Source organism: Pseudopodoces humilis, chromosome 6 (assembly GCF_049639895.1).
Source record: "Pseudopodoces humilis isolate 2021_Gansu_Grassland_sample_001 chromosome 6, ASM4963989v1, whole genome shotgun sequence".
NCBI lineage: Eukaryota > Metazoa > Chordata > Aves > Passeriformes > Paridae > Pseudopodoces > Pseudopodoces humilis.
In genome coordinates this window covers 45,029,441-45,050,479 of record NC_142205.1, presented here as the reverse complement: position 1 = coordinate 45,050,479, position 21,039 = coordinate 45,029,441, and the positions used below count along the sequence as shown (strand labels likewise).

At 41.2% G+C, this 21,039-nt stretch overlaps 1 protein-coding gene across 7 annotated transcripts in view; it reads right to left on the bottom strand.

Moving 5' to 3' along the window:
- SLC20A2 (solute carrier family 20 member 2) overlaps positions 1 to 21,039 on the bottom strand; it is a 57,175-nt gene that overhangs the window by 17,747 nt on the left and 18,389 nt on the right. For 3 of the 7 annotated variants that reach the window (XM_005517523.3, XM_014261505.2, XM_014261512.2), the window contains exons 2-9: positions 20,680 to 20,823; positions 14,349 to 14,899; positions 9,527 to 9,667; positions 8,231 to 8,316; positions 6,163 to 6,259; positions 4,044 to 4,160; positions 3,178 to 3,381; positions 1,149 to 1,737 (exon numbers count right to left, since the gene is read on the bottom strand). In XM_005517523.3, coding sequence (XP_005517580.1) covers positions 1,149 to 1,737; positions 3,178 to 3,381; positions 4,044 to 4,160; positions 6,163 to 6,259; positions 8,231 to 8,316; positions 9,527 to 9,667; positions 14,349 to 14,637 — 1,523 coding nt within the window. In that variant the 5' untranslated portion in view covers positions 14,638 to 14,899; positions 20,680 to 20,823. Of the gene's footprint in view, positions 1 to 1,148; positions 1,738 to 3,177; positions 3,382 to 4,043; positions 4,161 to 6,162; positions 6,260 to 8,230; positions 8,317 to 9,526; positions 9,668 to 14,348; positions 14,900 to 18,073; positions 18,158 to 20,515; positions 20,572 to 20,679; positions 20,824 to 21,039 lie in introns of those variants that run through there. The other 4 variants (XM_014261487.2, XM_088056091.1, XM_014261495.2 and 1 more) reach the window with 3 other exon arrangements.

The window sequence follows — 21,039 nt, the reverse complement described above, 5'->3', positions numbered from 1 at the left end:
TCTTTGCTCTTTGCCAGTATGCTCAGAGCAAAGGTCTTTAACAACAGAGACCATCTGGGAGGAAAGAAAGCTACATCACTGCCCTGTGATCCAGAGGATGAAGGGACTCTGGACTCCTTCCCAGAGTCAGATCCCTGTGGATACCAGAGAAGTACAAAAGACTCTTCAGAAAGTCCTGCTCTGAATTCCCAGGACGCTGGATGGATGGGGAGCAAAGAAACATGTTTGTAAGTGTTTTCATGATGAGTTATGAGTTAAATTAGGAGGCTGACAAGAGCAAGGAGCAATAAGTGTTCTGCTTGTAGAGTGGGACAGGGTTTGCCCAGCAGGCTACGGAGGACAATGAAAATTATGAAAGTTACAAAGACCTGCTGAAAACACCGAAACTGACACCATTAGGGCATGGCTAACACGGCAAGGGTCCAGCAGGAAGGGGACTCTGTATAGCCACAGCCACAACCTAAATAAGGACAGCTGCTTCAACAAGCCACTTGAGAGAATTTCTCAGGGGATCTTATCATGATACTGGAAAAAGCGTCTATTAAATACCAAATGGATTGCTCCAGGTCTAGGGAAGAGGCAGCCCAGCCAAATCCTAAAGGAAAAATACACAGTGTTCCCAGAGGCACAGCAAACCCACCCAAACTGCTCCTCAGCCACATGCCACTGAGATGGCGAGGTGCTGTGTGACAAGAGATGAAATTCATCTAATGGCAAAAATCTTCTAAAACCTCTCGTCTGTTGGAAGCTTCTGATTTTGCAGCTAAAATAGGCTGCAAATTCTGCAGGGCTGGGAATGTCCTGTTTGCTTTTACAGTGGCTGGCATGTTGCGTGGAGTCTCAATGTCTCCAAGATGGCCAAAATTAAACACAAATTAAACAAATTACTTCACAGTTATTTAGCAGCGAATAAAAAAAGATTTTACCCTTGAGAAGAAAAGAAACCGTAGACTAAGCAGTGCAATTCCTGGAAAGCACTGAGGGCACTGATGATACACAGCCCTGATGATCATCTACCTGCAGAAATGAATGTGCTTTCCAAGCAAGCAAGCTGGCAAACCTTAAAAACTTAAAACGTAAAAAAAACCTTAAAACTTAAACGTACTTAAACTGTAAAACTACCGGTTTGTGAGATCTCATCCTCTTACCTGACATCATTGCCTCCATGGGCAAAGGATCCAAAGCAGGCTGTTAAGATCTGGAGGAAGTGGAAAAGTAGATGGACCTGAGAGGTGTCTTTCTCCTCCTTATCCTCTTCCACAGGATCAACAGGGGGCCGGTTAGAATCTGCGAGTTCAGAGGCCAACTTCATTTCCACCCCACCTTCCTCCGCCTCAATCTCTGCCTCAGCCACGGCGTTGCAATAGCTGGAGTAGCTGTCGTAGCGGACTCGCTTCTTGGAGTAGGAAACAGTGTCCCCCACCAACTTCTCACTGTCTTCTGGAGTAGATGTGTCCGCTGCCTTAAAGGAGGAATGCACAGGCATGCCACAAATAGCAGCAGTGTAACAAGTGTAGCTGTTGTTGCGCCGTAAGAGTTTGTAGTTGTTTTCCGCAGTGGGCCTCTCATCATTGGCCCTGTCCAGGTGTATTTTGTGGAGCAAGTCTTTGTATAAACCTGAGTCCTTGTGCACAGTGTGATAAACGTGGCCATCGCTCCTCACGTGGCCATCGAAGCTGAAGGTGCCATTGGAAACAGGTGATTTCACCGAGGTGTGCGTCACTGAAAATGCCCTTCCTGAAAAGGCAGAGATTTAGAGGTTTTGTTCACACAAAATGCAATTCAAAAGCCTCCTTTCTCCAACACAAGACAATAATATGGCCAGCATCTGAGAATACAGGACAAAGGAGATCAATTTGCACTACATGCAGCAAATAAGCCAAGATTCGATTCACTGCAAAATAAAGTCTCTCATTTTCTGTGGAAAAAGAGCTTTGTTCCAGTGCTGAGTCTCCCCAGACATGCTGTACGACCTGCAGCAAGTCACTTGGGATCAGCTATTCCAATGTGATACATGATGGTTAAATCCTCAGGTTCTTTGAAAATATAAATTTCCATAAAATTCCTTTCTTCTAAAGCAAGCTCTACTTTTTCTCAGGTTTTGTCTACATTGAATAGGAATAATTAGGATTTCTGAAATGTGGTTTACTGCAGTTTCATACTGGGAATTACCTGTTTTAAGAGACATTTCATTCATATTCGTTTGTTTAGGAAATATTTATATACCTTTTAAAAATAACTTTGAAAAAGCAAAGGAAAAAATTTATGTTCTGCAGAAGTATTTCCTTAGCTATTGCAACATTTTCTGTGTACTAGTCCTGTGAACATGATGATGATTATTCCCACTGCATACATTTAATGTTAGCATACACTGTAGGACACACATCAAGATGTATCACAGATAATATTTCTGAAGAAACTGTCTTTTTCATTTCCTGACTTCCTGGATTTTCACTGTGCAACATTCAGAATTTGGTTTAGCTATTTTTAAACTGGAAGCACACACTCTAAGGGCTCCACGTCATGACTTATTTGATTTTGTAAGAATCAGTTGAATAAATAAGACATTTATTAACCAAATTACAGGGCTTTGGAGATGTTAGCAAAGTGATATCAAAGTCAGCAGACCGCTAAGTGGAGGGGGGTGTTCCCACCACGTGGCAGAACAGAAAGAGCTTTATGCACACAAGTCAACTTACAAATATATGTTCAGAAAACAATGTGTGAGATTTTTCTAGTGGACACACTCCAAATGGTCATACATTTGTCAGCTAATGTCCAAATCTTTTCATCTCCTGTTGTAGTATGCTAATCATCTCTATGCTGAGTTTAACCTTCATACATCAGTAATCTGTGTGCTCTGTATTTTTCCACTGCTTAATAGGATGGAAACACTATTAAGAATACAAAGTAAAGCATCGCAAAAAGGCAAGTAATTTTTTTTTATCTGTTTCTAAAACTGAAATACAGCCAAGCAAAATGTAATTGATTTTAGGTCCGCTCCAGAAAATGTCACTTGTAAATGAGCATCTTTCCAAACAAGCACTGAAAAGGGATTGAAAAGAGATGGAAATTCCAAGCACTAATTTACTATTTACAGCAGAGACCTACTTGCAAATAAGAAACTTCATTGAAACAAGAAGAGGACAAACCCTCTAAGTTGTCTTAGTTCCTTACCATATGGTACACGTGGATGGTTTCCATTTGCAATATTATCTGATGCCCCAGCAGCTTCTGTAACTGAGCCAGTAAGGGGAATCGTGCTCTCATCAGATGCTTTGGCACCAGGAAGCTCTTTAAAGACTGGTGTTTCTTCATCCTGAATTTTATCAAGACTTTCATCTGATATCCTTGACAGTGCAGCATCTTTCTTTAACCGGCCTAAGGAAAGAATAGCGCTGTAATTTTAAACCCAACCTATACCTCTCCTTACTTAGGTTTCCCCTGTTTACATCAACAGCATGGTTTAACTTGGCTTCAATAGCCAAACTTTGCTTCATACCCACACTATTTATTTCTAGCACTTTACCACGTTCATGTGTGAATATTCTACAACATCTTTGTTTCCCCCGATAAAATTCTCCAAAGTAGGTAACTTTGTAATAAAACACTGAGCTGTTCATCTATTAATGAAACACGGAACTTTTCTCTGCATTTGTTGAGAGTAGCAAAGCAACTAAAAGCTGTGATCAGCCCAACTTACTGTGAAGCTAAAACAGTCACTTAAAGATGATAATTCTGACAGGATTTCTCTCTTTAACTTTTTCTTAATAAAATAGAAACTAGATTACATTCCAGGTTTTATTTTCCTGTTTCTGCTAGACTCCAGAACTGTGCACTGCAATGGCTTGCCTAACAAGGTTTTAAATTTCTATCACTGCAGCTTTTTCAGAGCAAATTACACAAATACATGAGGAACAGTTTAGGCACATCCTGCCTGTGGGTGGGGACCAGACTAGGTGACCCCTCAAAGGTGCTTCCACCTCTGAAATATAATATTCCATGATTTTATATCACTCACATTTCATCAAATAACTACTTACTTTCTATTTTTCTCTTCATCCAGGGACACACAAAAATCCAGACTAAGACAGCAAATACTAAGGACACACCAACTGATATTAGAGCAATGGCCCACATTGGCAGTATCAGTCCCAGTACTGTAAAGACAAAGAAATAAAACCGAAGCAAGCCATAAATTAACATGACTTAATTATCCCAGGCAGTGGAAAAGCAGTCTGTTGCAGAAAAGCCAGTGTTCAGAACAAGGAGAAAACCAAGAAGAAGGAGCTGATGACTTTTAACATACTATCAGTTACTGCAGTATTTAAAGGTATAGCTGACATGGAAACATTGGCAGGTTTAGTCTTCCAGTTTCCTGTTGCCCCACTGTGACATTATTTCCAAAAGAGCCGAGGGTAAAACCCCCACATCAGGGCTGCTAAACCAAGTTTGCAGTGCTTTTATACATGAATGCACATTAAACCACGTTGCCCATGAGGATTAAGTGTTTGCCTGACCTTTGCTCTGGTCCATAAAGCCTGATGCTTAGCTTGCTCTAAGCCCTTATTTGCTTACGATATGAGCTTAATGTGGCACTCCAAAGCCGAGGCTTCGTCCTGCAATGCACAGCGACAGCAACAACTCGTGTTCCTGTAGTTATTGCCCCAACAGAGATCCTTGCACTTGTTCAGCAAAACAATCTGACTCTCAATGAAGGAAGGGCTTGGACTCTGATCTTTCAAGATATATTGCCTCTCTTGAAACTTATGTGATTAATTCATCCTTGTGCGTAAATGTTGCCAGAAAGAGGCCTTGGAGAGTAAATATATATCTCCGCAGTACCAAAAATGGAGTCCCACCTTTTTACTCACACACTTTAGAGACTGCTAAGCTGAAACAGAGGGAACATTAAGATTCTTATTTCATTTATTTTGCTTAATGAGTGACTGCAGAGTGCCTGACCTACTTCTGTGGTACAACTAATGAGGAAATGTGAGTTATACAGCTGATTTACTGTTAAACATCTTGGATACATAGCCAATTAGACTTTAAAGGAATAGTAATGTTACCTCCAAATTGGAAATGTCTCAAGTTTTTTATTAATTCAAATAATGCTATGCTATGGAAATAGGGTCTACCAACTGCATTTATCTAGTACATCTAGTGTGTTGCATTTTAGAAAAATCTTTCCATTCAAAAAAAGATCAGTATCTAAGCCTGCTTCCTTAATTCAGGGCCATGTTCAGGAGTCTATCTTCAATTGCCTCTTCATTCATAACTCTTGGACATTAATCTAACCTAAAGAAAACATTTAATGACCAGAGTTTTCAACAAAGTAGTCGAGATCACTGAACATCTTTGTTCTGAACCCTTTTGCTAGAAGTGTGTGTTTAAATACACATCACTTCAGTAAACTATAAAAATATAAATGCAAATACATAAACATAAAATGTGAGAATATAAATATATAAACATAAATACAAGAATATAAAATTTCAACTAATGTAAAAATAAAAATTCAGATATAAATATACATATGAATAAACACAAACGTGTAAGTGCACATAAAATATACAAATATACAAAAATATAAATAAAGTCCTTCAACATCATTTCATTCTACTGAGTTGCAATCGAAACACAGCACCAAAGAAAGAAGATGCATTCAATCAAGAAATAGGCTTGGGGATTCTTATCATTAAAGGGAAATAAAGAAGTAAATTTAAATAACAGTCTTGGAGACAGACAGGTGCCAGAACAGCAACTCTGTTGATGCCAATGGAGTGAAGGCATTGCAGTGAGAGCAAACCTGCTCTCCCACCCTGCTCTGAACATTCACTCCTTGATGCAAAAACCTAGAATACCTTTGAGAGCTCAACATGTGCTCAGATTTACAAAGCCAAAGCTGCATCTCAGTAATTTCCCTTCCTCTAAAGAGGAACTTTTCTTTGTAGCTGTGGTCTTCCCGCTAACCAGAGCGGTCAGGAGGGTGTCACAAAAACACACACACAAACAGAACCATGTGGGGAGGTGAACGATTTCCTCTAGCCCTCGTTAACTCCTAATGCAGGAGATAACCCTGTGATGTCTGGGTGATGCTGGCAGAGCATCCTTACACACTGTGGGAAGCCTTCCTCCCATGCCTCCCCGCTCACTCACCTGGTGCCCCAGTGTACATGATGGAAAACACGTTAATAGCTATGGTAGCAGCATAGAACATCGGGAGTGCGCGGAGACCATTGGGCACAGGGTCTTCCTGCATAGAAACCATGAAAAAAAGGACATGTTAGTTAGATTTCACACCAGACTCATGTCAGCATGAACCTTCATGTAGAAAACACGTGCTCCCGAGTCAGTGGCAGGCAGATGGAGCTTTTGGATGTCGAGGAAAGGATGGAGACCTGCTTGGTTACACCCAAATCCACAATGCTGGTCCTGGCAAGTACCAGCACCCTGGAGGAGCTTGACACTGTCAATGGAAACCAGGGACTTCTGTTATACTTTCCAGTCTGCTGCTGAGTGACCTGGGGGCAGGTTTCTTTCTTCGAGTGTGTTCTTATTTTGTGTCCAAGATGAGGAGTCCCTTCCACTTAGCACAACTGAAGGGTGCCAAGCAGGAGAGGGCTTTGATGTTTTGGGCCAGTGCTACAAGCAGCAGTGCAATGCATCCATCTCAAAACCATATCCCTAAGCTCCCACTTCCTGCCAGCTGAAAGAAATCTCTGAAATCCCAAGTGTCTGGCTGCATTAAGCAGGTAACACACACAAAGTGAGCAGGCAACCTTTAGCACAGCACTGTGTCTGCTGCCTGCTGCGCTCTCGTGCTCTCGGCACTCACAAGGAAAGACTCAGCTGACGGCACAGCGGAAACACACCGTGTGAGCCACCGACCAAGCCTTTGTGAGGGACTGCCTTGGCCTTTTGAGGGGCTCCACGTGCTTGCAAAGAGTCTGGCAAAGCTGAGAGCTAGCTGATGTGGTTTTATTTGTTGCTGCCATGAGCCATAAAAGGGAGCTGAGAAAAGGCTGTGGCCGCCGTGTGCTATGCCCCGGTCCCCAAGCGTGATGCAGATGGGCTGTACTTGCAGGACCAGCTGCTATTCACAGACACCCCCAACCAGGGCATGGAGCCCTACAACAGGCCACAGAATCACAAGGTAGAAAGCTGCTCCTTTCTTATGCATGCACACAAGTCACTACCTGCTTATGTCAGAAGCTCTACAGTTCTTACTGTTTTGTGAATGGCACAGATGGCACTTGGGAGGCAATTTCCTTAACTTGAACTTTTTATGCCTCTTGAATGCTTAAATATGTGTCTTTAATACCAGAGTTCAAATGATTTTGATGGCCAATTTCTTATGTTGCTAGGCTTTAAATACAATAGTGGAACTTATCCTCACTTTTATGCAACTTGAGTTATTTTTTATTCATAGCTGAATCTGATCAAATCTATCATCTGTTTTTATCACTGACATTTATTTAGAGCAGAAATAAAGAACGATGGAGCTGAGGTTACAGGTGGTGCTATTTATAGCCAAAGAATTAATCCCTCATCTATTTAAGTTCCCTGTATAACTGCTAATATAGTGTCCCTTATTTTAGGTCACTGTCATGCACTGCACTTCCCCATTTTAGCAAGCTGAATGGTGTGAGAGAAATGGAAAAGGCAGATAAAAGTGTTCAGGTTTCCAGTTCATGCTGGGTGGCAGAAAAGTCATCTTTTGCACTGGAGATACACGGGCTGATGTTACCTCAGGTCACTAAAACCCATTGATTCAGGTTTCTTGAGAATCTACAAAATAGGCAGATGCCCATCTTCTAATGTCCGATGTGCTTGGAAAACCAAGGCTTAAAATTTCACAACTTTAAAATACCAATTAGAGTATCTCCAAGGGAGGACTGTTCTGTTTAAATTACAGACAGAACAGCTATTGTGAGACTAAGTCAATGCCAGCAGCCTCAATGTACCATCCTCTGACCAAACAGAATATGTAATATTAATTATCACATAGCACCTTCTAAGTCTTAAATACTTGTCAAATTACTTACTGTGAGCTTTCAGAACTTTTAAGGGCAAGTATGACTCAAAAGGCTATTAAAAAAAAAGACTGGTCTCCCGTCCAAACAGAAGCCACAAACTTTCAGCTCTGGAAATGCCAGCACTCAAATGGGAGGCTAAAATACAACCTTCATACTAAGCACTTATTATAATAATGAGATTTCTTTACCTTGTTTAAAATGAAGAATCTGATCAGCACAAAGAGGATTCCAGACATCAAGCCAGATAACAGTGGGGAAATAAACCAAGAGGCAACTGTGTTGAGGAAAGAATGAAACTTGAAATAAACCATATTCTTGCATAATAATTAAGTACATTGTTAATGAGCAATAAACTAAAAAAGTTCTTGCACAACTGCAATCAATGTTCTGTATGTTTACTTAAACTGGTGCGACTCAATGTCCACCAACACTCATGAAACTCAAAGTAATGCTAGGCACCATTAGAAACAACAGCCGAAGCATTTCCTAATTTTGCAACTTTAACAATCAAACTCATCAGGAAAGTTTCTTTTAGTTTGAATCAGAGTAGACCAAGAAAATGCTGTAATTTCCTGATCACCATGACCATGAACCTTGCAAGTAAGTGGAAAGCAACTGCATCTAGCAGGATGCCATGCTGCTCCCAGGGTAAGTCTCGAGTTCCAAAATGCCACAGAAGCACCAACTGTAATGTATGATGTGTGTACATTTTTTGCAGGCCAGCACTGCAAGTGTCCAGGACTGATTTAACTGAAGTAGGTGGCAAAGCTCCCACTGATTTCAATAAAACCGGATTAGGGCAGCACTCTGGAAATCTCATCCACAGTGATTTATTGTTCGCAGCATGGTTAACGGATTGAGTCTGCTGTCACTGAAAACTCTTTTACTATTGACAGTATTTAAAAAAAATACATGCATTGTTAAAGTTCTAAAATATTACCATGCCTTCAGCATCAAATCCTTTTAATAGAGACTTTAGGCTGCACCTCAAGTTCCAAAGGCTTCCAAAACAATAACAAAACACTCCGTCACATTCCTGCTTGAATATGCCACTGATCCTGGCAATGGAAGGCTGTGAGTTAAATGTGCTGTATGCCCTGAAGGTAGTGGGTGGAGAAACATGACTGTGGGCATTCACATGATAGCATTCACATTGTTGAGAGAAAGAACAGGGTAGTATGAGCTGCCACAAAAAGAATTAGAAGAGGAGGAATGTCACCTTAGAGCATGTTTCTTGAGGGACAATGTGCCCCCAGCTTACCATTGGGGAAGTACAACTTTTGTCTTACCCCTTTCTCCACTGGAGACACACTGCAGCCCTCAATGAACATGGCACCAGTGTATTCTCTGAATGACACGACTGGGGTGGAAAATAAATTAATGAGGGAGCGCTATCAGCACAAAGCAGATTTCTGGGAATGCTTCTCACAAGGCAGCACGCACTGTTTCACACACCCTCACACATAAAAGGAGACAGCACTTACCAATCTTAACAAGCTGCATCCACTGGACACCCTGCGTGCCAATTGCCACCAGAGAAAATCCAATCGTAGCACCTACAATGCAATGGGTCCCTGATATTGGGAGTTTCAAGAACGATGCAATTAGCTGCCAAACAGCAGAACCTAGAAACAAATGAACCATATGGTATAAACAACAACAACAACAATAATGTAACACAGAAAATTCTTTGCCATGTGCCCATATTCTTTCACAAGTGCTGCCTACACTCCTCATGCATAAGAGACATCTTCTAAAGAGAGTTTTGTTCCTGTTCTGTCTCTAAAAGCAGATACTGAGACAGTTTAATAGCAGCTTTGAATGCTACATCTTACTTTTGACTGTTTATGACTAACAGCTCCCTACATTTCACGACAGTTCTGCTTTCAGTATTTACAGCCTGTCTGAATAAGTACACAAACTGCTCCCAGAGCACATCAAGCTTAGAAAAAAACTCATTCTTGACAGCTGACCCTGGAACCTGCAGTGATCGGCATGAGGAGGCATTCACCATTTCACTAGTGAACTACCCACGCTCCTAAACTTAGCTACTACCAGAGAAAGGTTCAAACTGTGGGACAGAGAGATTTTATGCTTCATCTCAGCGATACACAGCCATCCAGTCCTCTACAGGAAAACTGGACTGAAGAAAGACTAAGGACTCTCTCACTGTCTTCATCCGCAGCTCATTGTTGCACTGGAAAAATTCAAGACTGCTGAAAAAGGCTTATGTTAGTCATGGAGAAGCCAAAGATACCCCTGGCATAAGGAAATAAGTTTCCCTAACTAAGGGACAGTGGTTAATGGTCTATAAAGTAAATGCAACATCTGGCATTCCAATGAGATATCCAGAAAAGATGCTGGCCAAGAGTGCAGGGGGAAAGAAAGTACCCCAAGCACTTCCTTTAGGAGTTAGATCAGATACAATTGGCCACCAAGCTCTCAAACATGCAGCTTCATGCTCTGACTCCTTTTCACTTTGCAAAGACAAAGGATCCCTGCTCCTCTTGCAGTGGGGCACCAACCTCAGGACACCAAAATACTTTTGAGAGTGACACAAGCTTTCTGTGGACCTCCCCTAATATTAGAGAATTCTTACAAAGATCTCTTCTTCATCATAATACTTCACAGCCTTAAGTCTAATTCTTCATGTATTGAGTCACCAATGGCAAGACTGCCATAAGAGATCCTGAATTTTCTGGCTCATGCTACATTTCTTAACAGATCTGCATCAGATACAGGCGATAAAGCAAGGTCACTGAACATACGCTGGCAGATTACCCAAAGTTTCAACCTCCACCCTCAATTCCAACAGGAGAAGATGGTTTGAAGGTCTTAAAACAGAGCCATCTGCAAACAGTGATTTGCTGGTATCATATGTGGCTACATTTGGAAGCCAACCAGTTTGTAAAACTGATCTCTCCTGGCATACTATCCCAAAACAACTGTTACTTCTCTTGCTAGTGGAAATTCTAGATCAATCAAGGAACACCTGCTCTCTAATTTTCTGGTTTCTTTTCACCTGGACAAAAATAAAAATAAAAACATTTTGAAACCTTTGACATGAACCTAGAGATCAGAAAATGGAAGTGAGGAGGAGAAGGTTACATCTGAAAGAAGTCAAATAAAAAGATAATAGATATGTAATTACAAAATACTCAGTATAAAAACATGCAACCAAGCCACAGCTGCATTGCAAATGTCTAGTGAGGACTGGCAGGTTATTGTCAGGGCAAATAGAGGGAGTATGGAGCTATTTCTTGTTTATTTAACTTCACAGAATCACAGACTGGTTTGTGTTTGAAGGGACCTTAAAACATCGTATAATTCCGAACCTGGTGCAATGGGCAGGGACACCCTCCACTACACCAGATTGCTCAACTGAAAACAAACAGGAGAGAAAATAAAAGGTAGTGGAGGACCAGTGGATGGTCTGAGAAGGACAATGCATAATCTGAAGAAGTTTAAGGAAGCACGTTAAGGAACAGAGCAGAACTTTACTCTGAGACTTGCAGGGCTTTAACTACCTACATCAAAGCTTTAGCTCCTCTTTAACATAAAATGTATGTTATCAATTTTTACCTTTGCAAAACTAACTCAGGAAGCAGGAGGCTCACTAGGCGGGTGACAGAGTCCCAAATTCAGACCCTTCACGCCTGCTAACAGCATGGCCCACACCTTTTCCTCTCAGTTAATATCTCCTAAAGACAGAGGGCTGGCTGCAGACTGCCCTGGCCAGGAGTTGCCTGCACCAGCGTTTGGCCAGGGTGCGTTTTATGCTCCCCATGCTGAGGGCACCTCATCCATTCTCCTAAGGCTCCGGTGCTCCGTGCCAGATGTGAGCCCCATCAAATACCACATCACCTGCAGGACTAGATTAGTACTTGGCTCTGCTAATCCTGGCTGGGATGTCCTCTCTGTCGGTGGCATCTCCTCAATCGCATCAGCTGCTGACTTCAGCTCGCACCAGAACCTCTAGAACAGCACACGGGCAAGCCCTGACCATAACCTGACAATTAGTTAATGCTGGGAAAGTACTACAATTTACCCTCAAGAGCTACAGTCCTTAACTTCTCATCTGGCTAATAAACAACATTTTAATGTGCTACAAATTACTAAAAAATGCAACATTTTATAATTTTAATCCCATTACTTCCTGCCTCCTTTTCTCTTAGGAGAGAAGGTTGACCTGCAAATTACATCTGCTGTTTGCTGCAAGCATCAAAGGATCTTCCACCAACATCTGGAAATAGGATACAGTGACTTTTGGTCTCTCCCAGACTGTTGACTCATTTAAGCCTCATTGAAATTCAGAAGCTAAATCCATTTGCAAAAACATGATCATGAGGCATGAGAGAACAGGGTGGGGGGAAATGCAGAATCAAAACAGAAAGAGGAAAGGAAAACATCCAAGAAGGCTCCTAGAAAACAAAGAAAACATATCATACATCCAGAGAAAAGTTGGAGATGGGTTTGGGGAAAAAATATTGAAATCTGCATTTTGTAACTTGTGATTAATTCTGAGATTTATAATGTGGAATTTCTTCTTAATGTCCCTCCTGGAAGAAGGGAATGCAACTGGTCATGAAGTTCACACAGGCTTATGTAAATACGCATGCAAATCAGCTGTTTTCTTTGAGCTTCTGGCCAGTTGCCTCTGCAGGGGGGTATCTGAGACTTAAAACTTTGCCCTGCCAGGATCAGGATACCAGAAATAGATAGAGAGAAGAAAACGGACCCTTCCTTCAATGGGAATCAAGAACACACAGGTCACTTACATCTCTGGCTGTGTGCAGCGCTCCTGCCTCACACCCATGGGAAAAGACTGAGCCACCTCAGCCAGCACAAGGACAAAAGAAGCAAGTGGAATGGTGCTAAAATGCCACCCTACACCTTGAGGGAAAGACCAGACACCTACAGCTGACCCTGCAAGGTATCAGGAGAGAGGAACTGATTGGGTGGGGCAACTGAGGTGGTTTAAGACGGGACCATCTGGGGAAGTGGCTGCTGTCCCAGTGATTTCCTGGTAACCAACTCCTCTTCCCCTTGGGCAAGGAAAAGTGGCCAATCTTCAGGAGGCTCAGGAGCAGCCAAGGAACCAAGAGAACTACCTCCACGCTCTCAGGCATACAAAGCTGCCTCTGACAACACCAGAAACTGTCACTCAATGTCTATTTTGATCCACAAAAATAAAAGACATTTAAAAAAAAAAAAAAAAAAAGGGGCATTCAATTTTCCCTTTTCCCAAAGGAAACGGGAAAATAACCATATCTAGTAAATCTCTGCACAGATTCACCTATCTCCTGTGCAGGTCTTGCGTAAAAAGCGTGAGGAGGTTAGAAGGGACAGGTGGAAATAATATTTAGGTCAGGTTTAAGCAGGTTTAAGGAAGAAAATCTTTAAGTGGAACATCCCTGTCAAGCAGAGGATGCTGTGATGCTTGTGTAAACCGCACCACCCTGTCACGGGATATCACCAACCTGCCAGACTGAGGTGGGAGGGCTGGTCCCTTGCTGGGGCTGCCTCTCCCACAGATAAAGGCTTTCCTCCCTGCTGTCTCCTGCCCTTTGAAAGCAGGTTTGCTCCTTGAGGGAGCTCTCAAAAAGCTCACAAAGCCTCTTGCACACAAACAAAGAGTAAATACCGTGGCTTAATGTTACTTACCTCAGAATATGCTCTTTGTTCTGAACAGAGATTTAGTTAACCACAAACACAAGCAAGGGGGCAGTCTCTAAGGTACACTGACCTGCTGCCGTTTGGGTCAGAAAACTAAAAAGACCTTAAATGTGTGATTATTTTTACTGCTCCCTTAGTTTTGCCGTGGGCAAGGGTGAAGTGTAGGACTAATTGCAATCACTCAGCCAGGCAATCACTTTACACAAATGTGTTTGGATTTTAACTGTAACTTTTTCTAAAAGGATTCTTTCTCATACACACTCACTGCAAACTGCTGATACTGTAGGATCTTCTGTACAGACACAAATGCTAGGCTTTTATATTTTCCATTTACCAACACAAAAATCTCCAAAAGAATTTTTTTCAGTATCTTATACATATATAATGTGATCCATTGTGTTAAACATTTCTTTTCATCTATTAGTGAAATGGCTGAACCATTGAAAAATGTAAATTATAAGAAGCATTTAAAAAAAAAAATAGACTTAAAAAGGAATACAGCCCCCTGCATTCACACAAAAAACAAATATGCAGGTCCAGAAGATGGGAAGACTAAATTAACAATGCTGACAATGAACAGGGTGACAAATGCAGAACAAACATTACTTGGAATAGGAAAGTATTACTTACCAACCATTGCACTCACTTCTCCTGCCATCAGCAGTGGGACAGTGTTGTTGTACAGGTTAACATCAATGATACCTTTCCGAATTGTTTCTCCTACTTTTGCTCCCAGTAGTACTGAGCCAGTGGTTTCAAAAACTGAAGCCAAAATGCAAGCCTGGCGTAAAGTAACAACACCAGAGCCCACAGCCGTTCCGAAAGAATTTGCAACATCATTCGCACCAACCGAAAAAGCTAAAATGAAAGCAATGATAAAACCCACAATGACCATCCACAGGTACTCATCCAGTGCCATCTTTCCCCAAACTGTAGATCAGCTTCCCCTTTGCAAATAGTTAATAGTCAAGGCTGGAGGGCACCGCAACGGATTTGGAAAGCAGATTTCTTGTAAACAATGAGTTCTCTCTGGAAAGTGCTGGGTAGTGTTAGAATGTGAAGAAACTGCTAACTGCTGATTTTCGAACTACTATAAATACTGTTCATTTGGCTGCCTTCGGTCAGCAGTGAAACACATTCCATATTTTGCTTCCAAACCGGTAGGACTGCGATGTTCTGTCCTGCAACAGAGAATAAAAATAAAAAATAAAAAAAAAAGAAAAGAAAAAAGAAAAGAAAATTTAAAAAAAAAAATAAGAGGGGGTGAGAATACTCAGTAGAGCTCACAACAATGTGTGTTTTCAGAAGTAAACAGATGATTTAAACCCACTAATGGGGTCCTACCTCAGCATGTGACTGCTCTAATCATAAAGCAATTCAGGAAAGATTCAAATTAGGTCACCTCCAAAGCAATATGTTTCTTGCAATATTACTGACTAAGAAAAACTTCTGAGTAATTTAAAAGGATTTAGAAAGTTTGAAAATGTTATTTGTGTTGAGCAATAAGGCCTCTTTCTAGAAGGAGGATTCTTCTTGGCTTTTTGCACCCAATGAATATAAGACATATAGAGTACAGACCATACCATACAGCCTGACTCCCAGCTGTATATAACATCTAGCTCCACTGATCTCAGCAGAGCTCTCAACATTTTAGCTCAACATTGTGGATATACTCCTTTGAAAAATTATTTTATATGTATGTCTGTCTAGGAAACACCACTGAAAATACTCTGAAGAACATTAATATTCATCTGTTGTTGTTATCACATCCCATGCAGTAGAGAATACAATTTCCTTACAGCTTTTCAGTCACCAAAACAGCACAATAATTTTAATATTTCCATGTTATCCCTACGGGTTTAGAGAAATCTATGAAAAAGGTGTAATGAAAACACTGAACTCTTTTTATAGAGAGTTACCAATTACCAAACAGTTATTATATTCAAACTATTGTCACAGATATCTTTGACTATTTATTTTGACAGTTCCAGTTTTATGACTGCCTTTTGAATTACATCTTTCTCAGTCCAATAAAAGTAAGCTCTTTCAAGGCAACTAAGGGACACAGAGAAAGGGAGTTTAAAAAATAAAACCTTCATCATCCAAAAGACTCGTAAACAGAGCAAGAAGGCCCACAGTGACATGAAGATAGTCAAAAGCTAGAGGCAAATTTTCCCAAACCACCTGCCTCCTCCAAGGGCTAATTCTCTTCTGTTACTGGCCACCACAAAGACATCCTCTGGTCCTGTGGCAAGGGGTTAAATGAACATTTAGCAGCAAATATGCATCAGCCAACTCCACCTTTTTTATGAAGCACTTCTAGAGAGCAGGGGATGTCAGATTAAAGTCCTGAGCCCACCTTCTGCTCACTCTCTACTCCCCACAGTCACTTCAATTTCGTACAATATTCCCACATGCACAGTTCATGCTTAATTTCTTTCAATGACCCAAATGCAATTTGGATCCTGCGGTAAAAAGGATTTCTGAAATCCCTGAAATAATAGCAAAATTAAAAAATTAAAAGAGATCTTGCATACTTCTGAGGTGCTAGATCCTTGAGAACAACCAAGAGGAAAATAAAACATCTATCTGAGTTTCCTAGAAAACATTTAAATTGATGTCAAGGATTGATGCTTTCTCTACATACACATATTCAGCAAAAAAGATGTCCCCCTTTTTTTCTCCAGGCTCCACACTGGCTGAACAACTGTTGCTCCAGTCTTTTCCAGACATGGAGCAGACATCAATCCTTGAATGCCTTACACTCTAAAATAACATTTTAGAAGGTCTTAATGGCTAAAAACATTTGTATAAGGATTTTTATACTATGAGATAACATGAGAAAACGAAGCACCAAAGCATGTTTTCTGTTTGAAGACTTGTTGCTTTTTTATAATTCATGAGCACTCAGCCCACTTAGTGGAAAAGGACTTGACAAAAACAGAAAAGGCTAATGATAATTGGAAGAAACAATTATAGTTAGCACTTGTTTGCCTGTGAATGAAGACAAAACCCCACTAAAAGCATTTGTTAAAAAAAATCTATTGTGCATGTCAGAATTTTGCTAGGAGATGGGGTACAGGACTAGGGTCCTTCCTTGATCCTGATGATTAATGATTAAGTTCTTCATCCTGCATGCATTTCCACTGTACCTTTGCCAAGTTAGCCTCAGCACCCCAATTTCTTCTCCTGAAAATGGGCAAAGCTGGCTGAGGTCCATGCATGCATCCACAGACTGTGATTATACAATACCCATTTCTTTGGAGCAGCTAGATAAAAGCACATCCTTAGTCCCAATAGAGATCTGTCTTTTCTCCACTTACCAACCAACCTACCAATTTATTGTGGTGACCCAAATCCTGGGACTGAGAGAAAGAGCAGGCCGATTGTGACATTCCCCCACCACAACAGAATTCATGGGACAATGTTAGCCAAATCTGGCTCCTCCAGCCACAGCAAGTTCCTGCAGTTTCCAAAATAAACCACTAAGTCACAAGGTTGCCTTTATTAGATTCATTGGGAGAGGGTGGGGTGAACTCCTCCAGATGGTCCCAAAGAAATTAAGACTTCAAGTGTGGGTATGTGTGCTCCTAAATCGCCTCATGAAGGCCAAAGAGTCTCCAAGAGACTGTCAGCAGGGCTTTTGGCAAAGGGCTCAGAGAGGCAGCTACATAAACTCCCTCCCTGTGAAATAGGATATATGGCCTCAGGAGAAAAGGATGTCTTAAGTAAGAAGTCACCCCTCCTGTCGTTTTATGCAAGGTGATAGTTCAAAACAGAGCCTCCTCCAAAACTTAAGGCTCAACTTGATGTCCACTGTGCTGGCACAAGCAACAGCACAGCCAAGCTGAGTCTTTAAAAAGATGGAAATCAAAAGGAAAAAAGGAATAAACACATGTTTAAAAATTAACATGTAGGCTGCCTTTGAATGGCTAGGTGTTACTACTTTCAACCTTGAAAAACGGTAAGAGATTTTAAACGCTTATAAAAAACCAAAAAAAAAGGGGACATCTCTGCTGAGAAAGTTTTCAGAAATACAAAATATCCTGCAAAGCAGGCCAGTGACTAAATACAGACTAAACCTTGTAGCACGCTTCCTTCTAGAGCCCAAAATACATTTGGCATGCTCAAACAAGCTGAGCTATGCCCCTCATCACCTAATGCAACCCAGAGCCTGTGGCATTTCATGTTGTTGCTGGGATGAAAAAGAAACTGGAAAAAACACCATGCAGTAGGGAAAGGCAGGTGATCTGCTCCATATGTGACACCTGGAAGCCACCAGCCTGCGTCTCTCCTGTTCTCACTTATATTTAATCGATGTGCCGCTATGCAATCCAAATGCAATTCAACCTGACCTGCTGGATGCTGGGATCCTCCCATTTACCCCTGGGACTGATGCCTCCTCTGCAGTCAGGTGTGCTCTGCTACCACAGCAAACTCTGGATGGAAAAACACATTTTCCTATTTAGGCTTTGGGTAACTCTTCCTGAACCAGCCCAACCTGTTCTGCCATGCTGCAAACTCACACTTGGGCATTATCAGGGTAGAGGAATTGTGTTAGGACCAGGGAGCTGCAGGACCTAAAGCTGGGGCATGTATCTCTGATGGCTGTTAGAGTGGAGAGAAACATGTAGAGATGACATTTCAAGCTGTAAGAAGGTAATTCTGCATTAAGGCAAATTTTTGTAGCTAACAGAGTTTTCTTACAGTCCTCAGTCAGTGTACCATACTTTTGAGGTTTGAGTTGAAGCCTTTTAAGTGGACTTAGAAACCTGCACCTTGACAAGAAAAATTTGATTTTTGGAAATGCTAAGCACATCCCTCTGCCTTACTGGCAGATGATCCAGACACCCCCCTCAGACTGCATTTTGTTGTTAACTAAACAGCTTGTTATAACTCTGTCAACATTGAGTGCTATTTCTTCCCTAAGGGAGAGAGGAGAACAAAACCTAGGTAAAAAAGCACCTCGATTCATGCACAATGACAAGTGAATCCTCAGGAAAAAGTTAGGATCTTGTGGTAATCATGAGATCATTTTAGGACATGTTTATATATGGGCATTTACTAAGACAGGTCTCCTGGAAGCTATTCAGAGTACATCTACTAAGTCTAGACAAGTTTTAGTGAAAAAAATTACTAAATTTGAAAATCAGAGAGCTCAGGGTTTGGGGATTTTTGTTTTTGCTAAACAAATTGCTGCTAAAGAGAACAGAGAAGTATCTAACAGCAGGACTGAATGGATAAATAAAAGCTCAGTACTAAGATCAAATTCTAGGGAAGCAATCAGAGGGCATTATCCTCCAGCAATCCAACTGTGTGACATAAAGGAACAGAGATCCCATAAATGTCCTTTAATCTTCACAGAAAATTAGGGAAGAACCTACAGCACTTGTGAAACACTGAAAGGTATGCAGCTCATACCATAAATAAATCATGCTGTATGCAGCTCTCCTATTCTCAGAAATTGCCCCATGCTGCAGCTGAAAATTTTCTTCTGCTCTGAATGGGACAGAGATTCTGAGAGGCCCCAGTTTTAACCAATTTGTTGTTGCCCAAGTATGAACAAAAATCAAAGGACAGCAGCTAGTGTAGCATTTCCCAAAATAATTTTTATGACTACTCCACTTTGCATTAAGGCAAGGCAGACAAGGGAGGACAATTTATTTTCCTCTGCCGTGTTGAAAACAGTAGACGTTTCATGATTGACAGCGGCACTGAATTTGTACTGACAGGCAGGTTCACTTCTAGTTACCAGTGGAGGAAGAGTCTGTCTAAAATGCTTACCAGACAGCAGCTTCTGGGAGGTTAGTCCATATCCTCTCTGTTTCTGTATGTTGCTTTTATATAAAACCCATCGGTCAGGTTTCCACCTATGCGTATAAACTCGGGCCAGATCTGGCATTCCAGTCTATGGGTACTAAACACAGCACTGCATAGAAACCAAGCCTGATTTATAACCAGAGCTACTAACATTGCTCATATCAATAGTCCTTATCATTTCCAGTTCATGCTCAGGCCACAAGGCTCACAAACTATTTACTTTAAATTACTAACGCTACATTCATGATATGAAAGGTGGTATTGAATCAAGTGGTTCAAGACTGAGAACATCCCTATATGGCTCTAAATTACATGCACAGGACTTGTCACAAGGCCAAACATTATGCAAGTTTAATGCTCCAGTACACAAAAAGCACTCCCAACTTACTATAAAAAAAATCAATTACCACATCAGCAGAAGCAGGTTTTGTATCAATCAGTTCCTATTTTAACACATTCACAATGTGTTTAAGCATACTTCATGCTACTACTTGATATGGAAACAAGACTGAAGTTGATAGCTTTCCAAGGATTCCCATCCAGTTTAACATTGCAGAGAGGGACTGTCACTGTCAGCTCCCAAAACTTCCAGAGGATGCTTCCTTTTCTTAGTCCCTATCAACCTTTTGTTCCCACCACTGGAAGGTCAAAAATGGATATAAAATATCTAGCATGAGATTTTGTTGCTGAAAACATTCACTAAAAACACAGACAGCAGCCACTTTAAGCAATTCTACAAACAAGTAAGAAAGGTGAAGTATCAACAAGTTCTCGTGCATTTGCTGATAATATCTTTTTCTCTAACTAAAGGACAATTTGACCCTTCAGTGACTGAACAAAGTCTTTCTAACAGGCAAGTAGTTTATATGACTCAATACTACAGATTTTCAAGATCCATCCAGAGAAAACAAGTGTTCATGGTTACAGAAAACATATTTTATAAAAGTAAACCATGCAGAGAAGTCTTTAAAACTCACCCAGTATTTAAAAGTTGTTTCAAGAGAAAAAGGAGCTAAGTCTTCTAGCAACCCTTCCTTCTGATTGGAAATACAGGTTGAAGTCTAAAATAGACATCCTATCATTCAGCAGTCACATCTGAACATGCAAACTTTCAGAGGGTAGAAAGAGGGCTATAACTTACACCAGGCAGTCCGGGGATAAAATTCACTCCGGCACAGGAGAGCACACAAGACAACACTGAGAAGCATCAATGCGAGTCCAGATTCTTATTCAGTAGGTGAAAATCTGCCTCCTCTTAAGCAAAGAATTCTGCTGGGGGTGGGCACTGATAAAACACAACACTGCGTCACGACTGCACCAGAGAGACAAACCAATCCAATGAAGCTCGTATTAAAAGCAACAAAACCTTCCCTTCCCGCCCCCCCCCCCCTCCAGGCATAGGCATAGACAAGAAAGGAAATCTCATTTTTGACTATCAGCTGAGCATTTTGGTGAGAGCAGGTAATCTTTGAGGAGTCCCAGATCTTCTATTTGCAAGCAC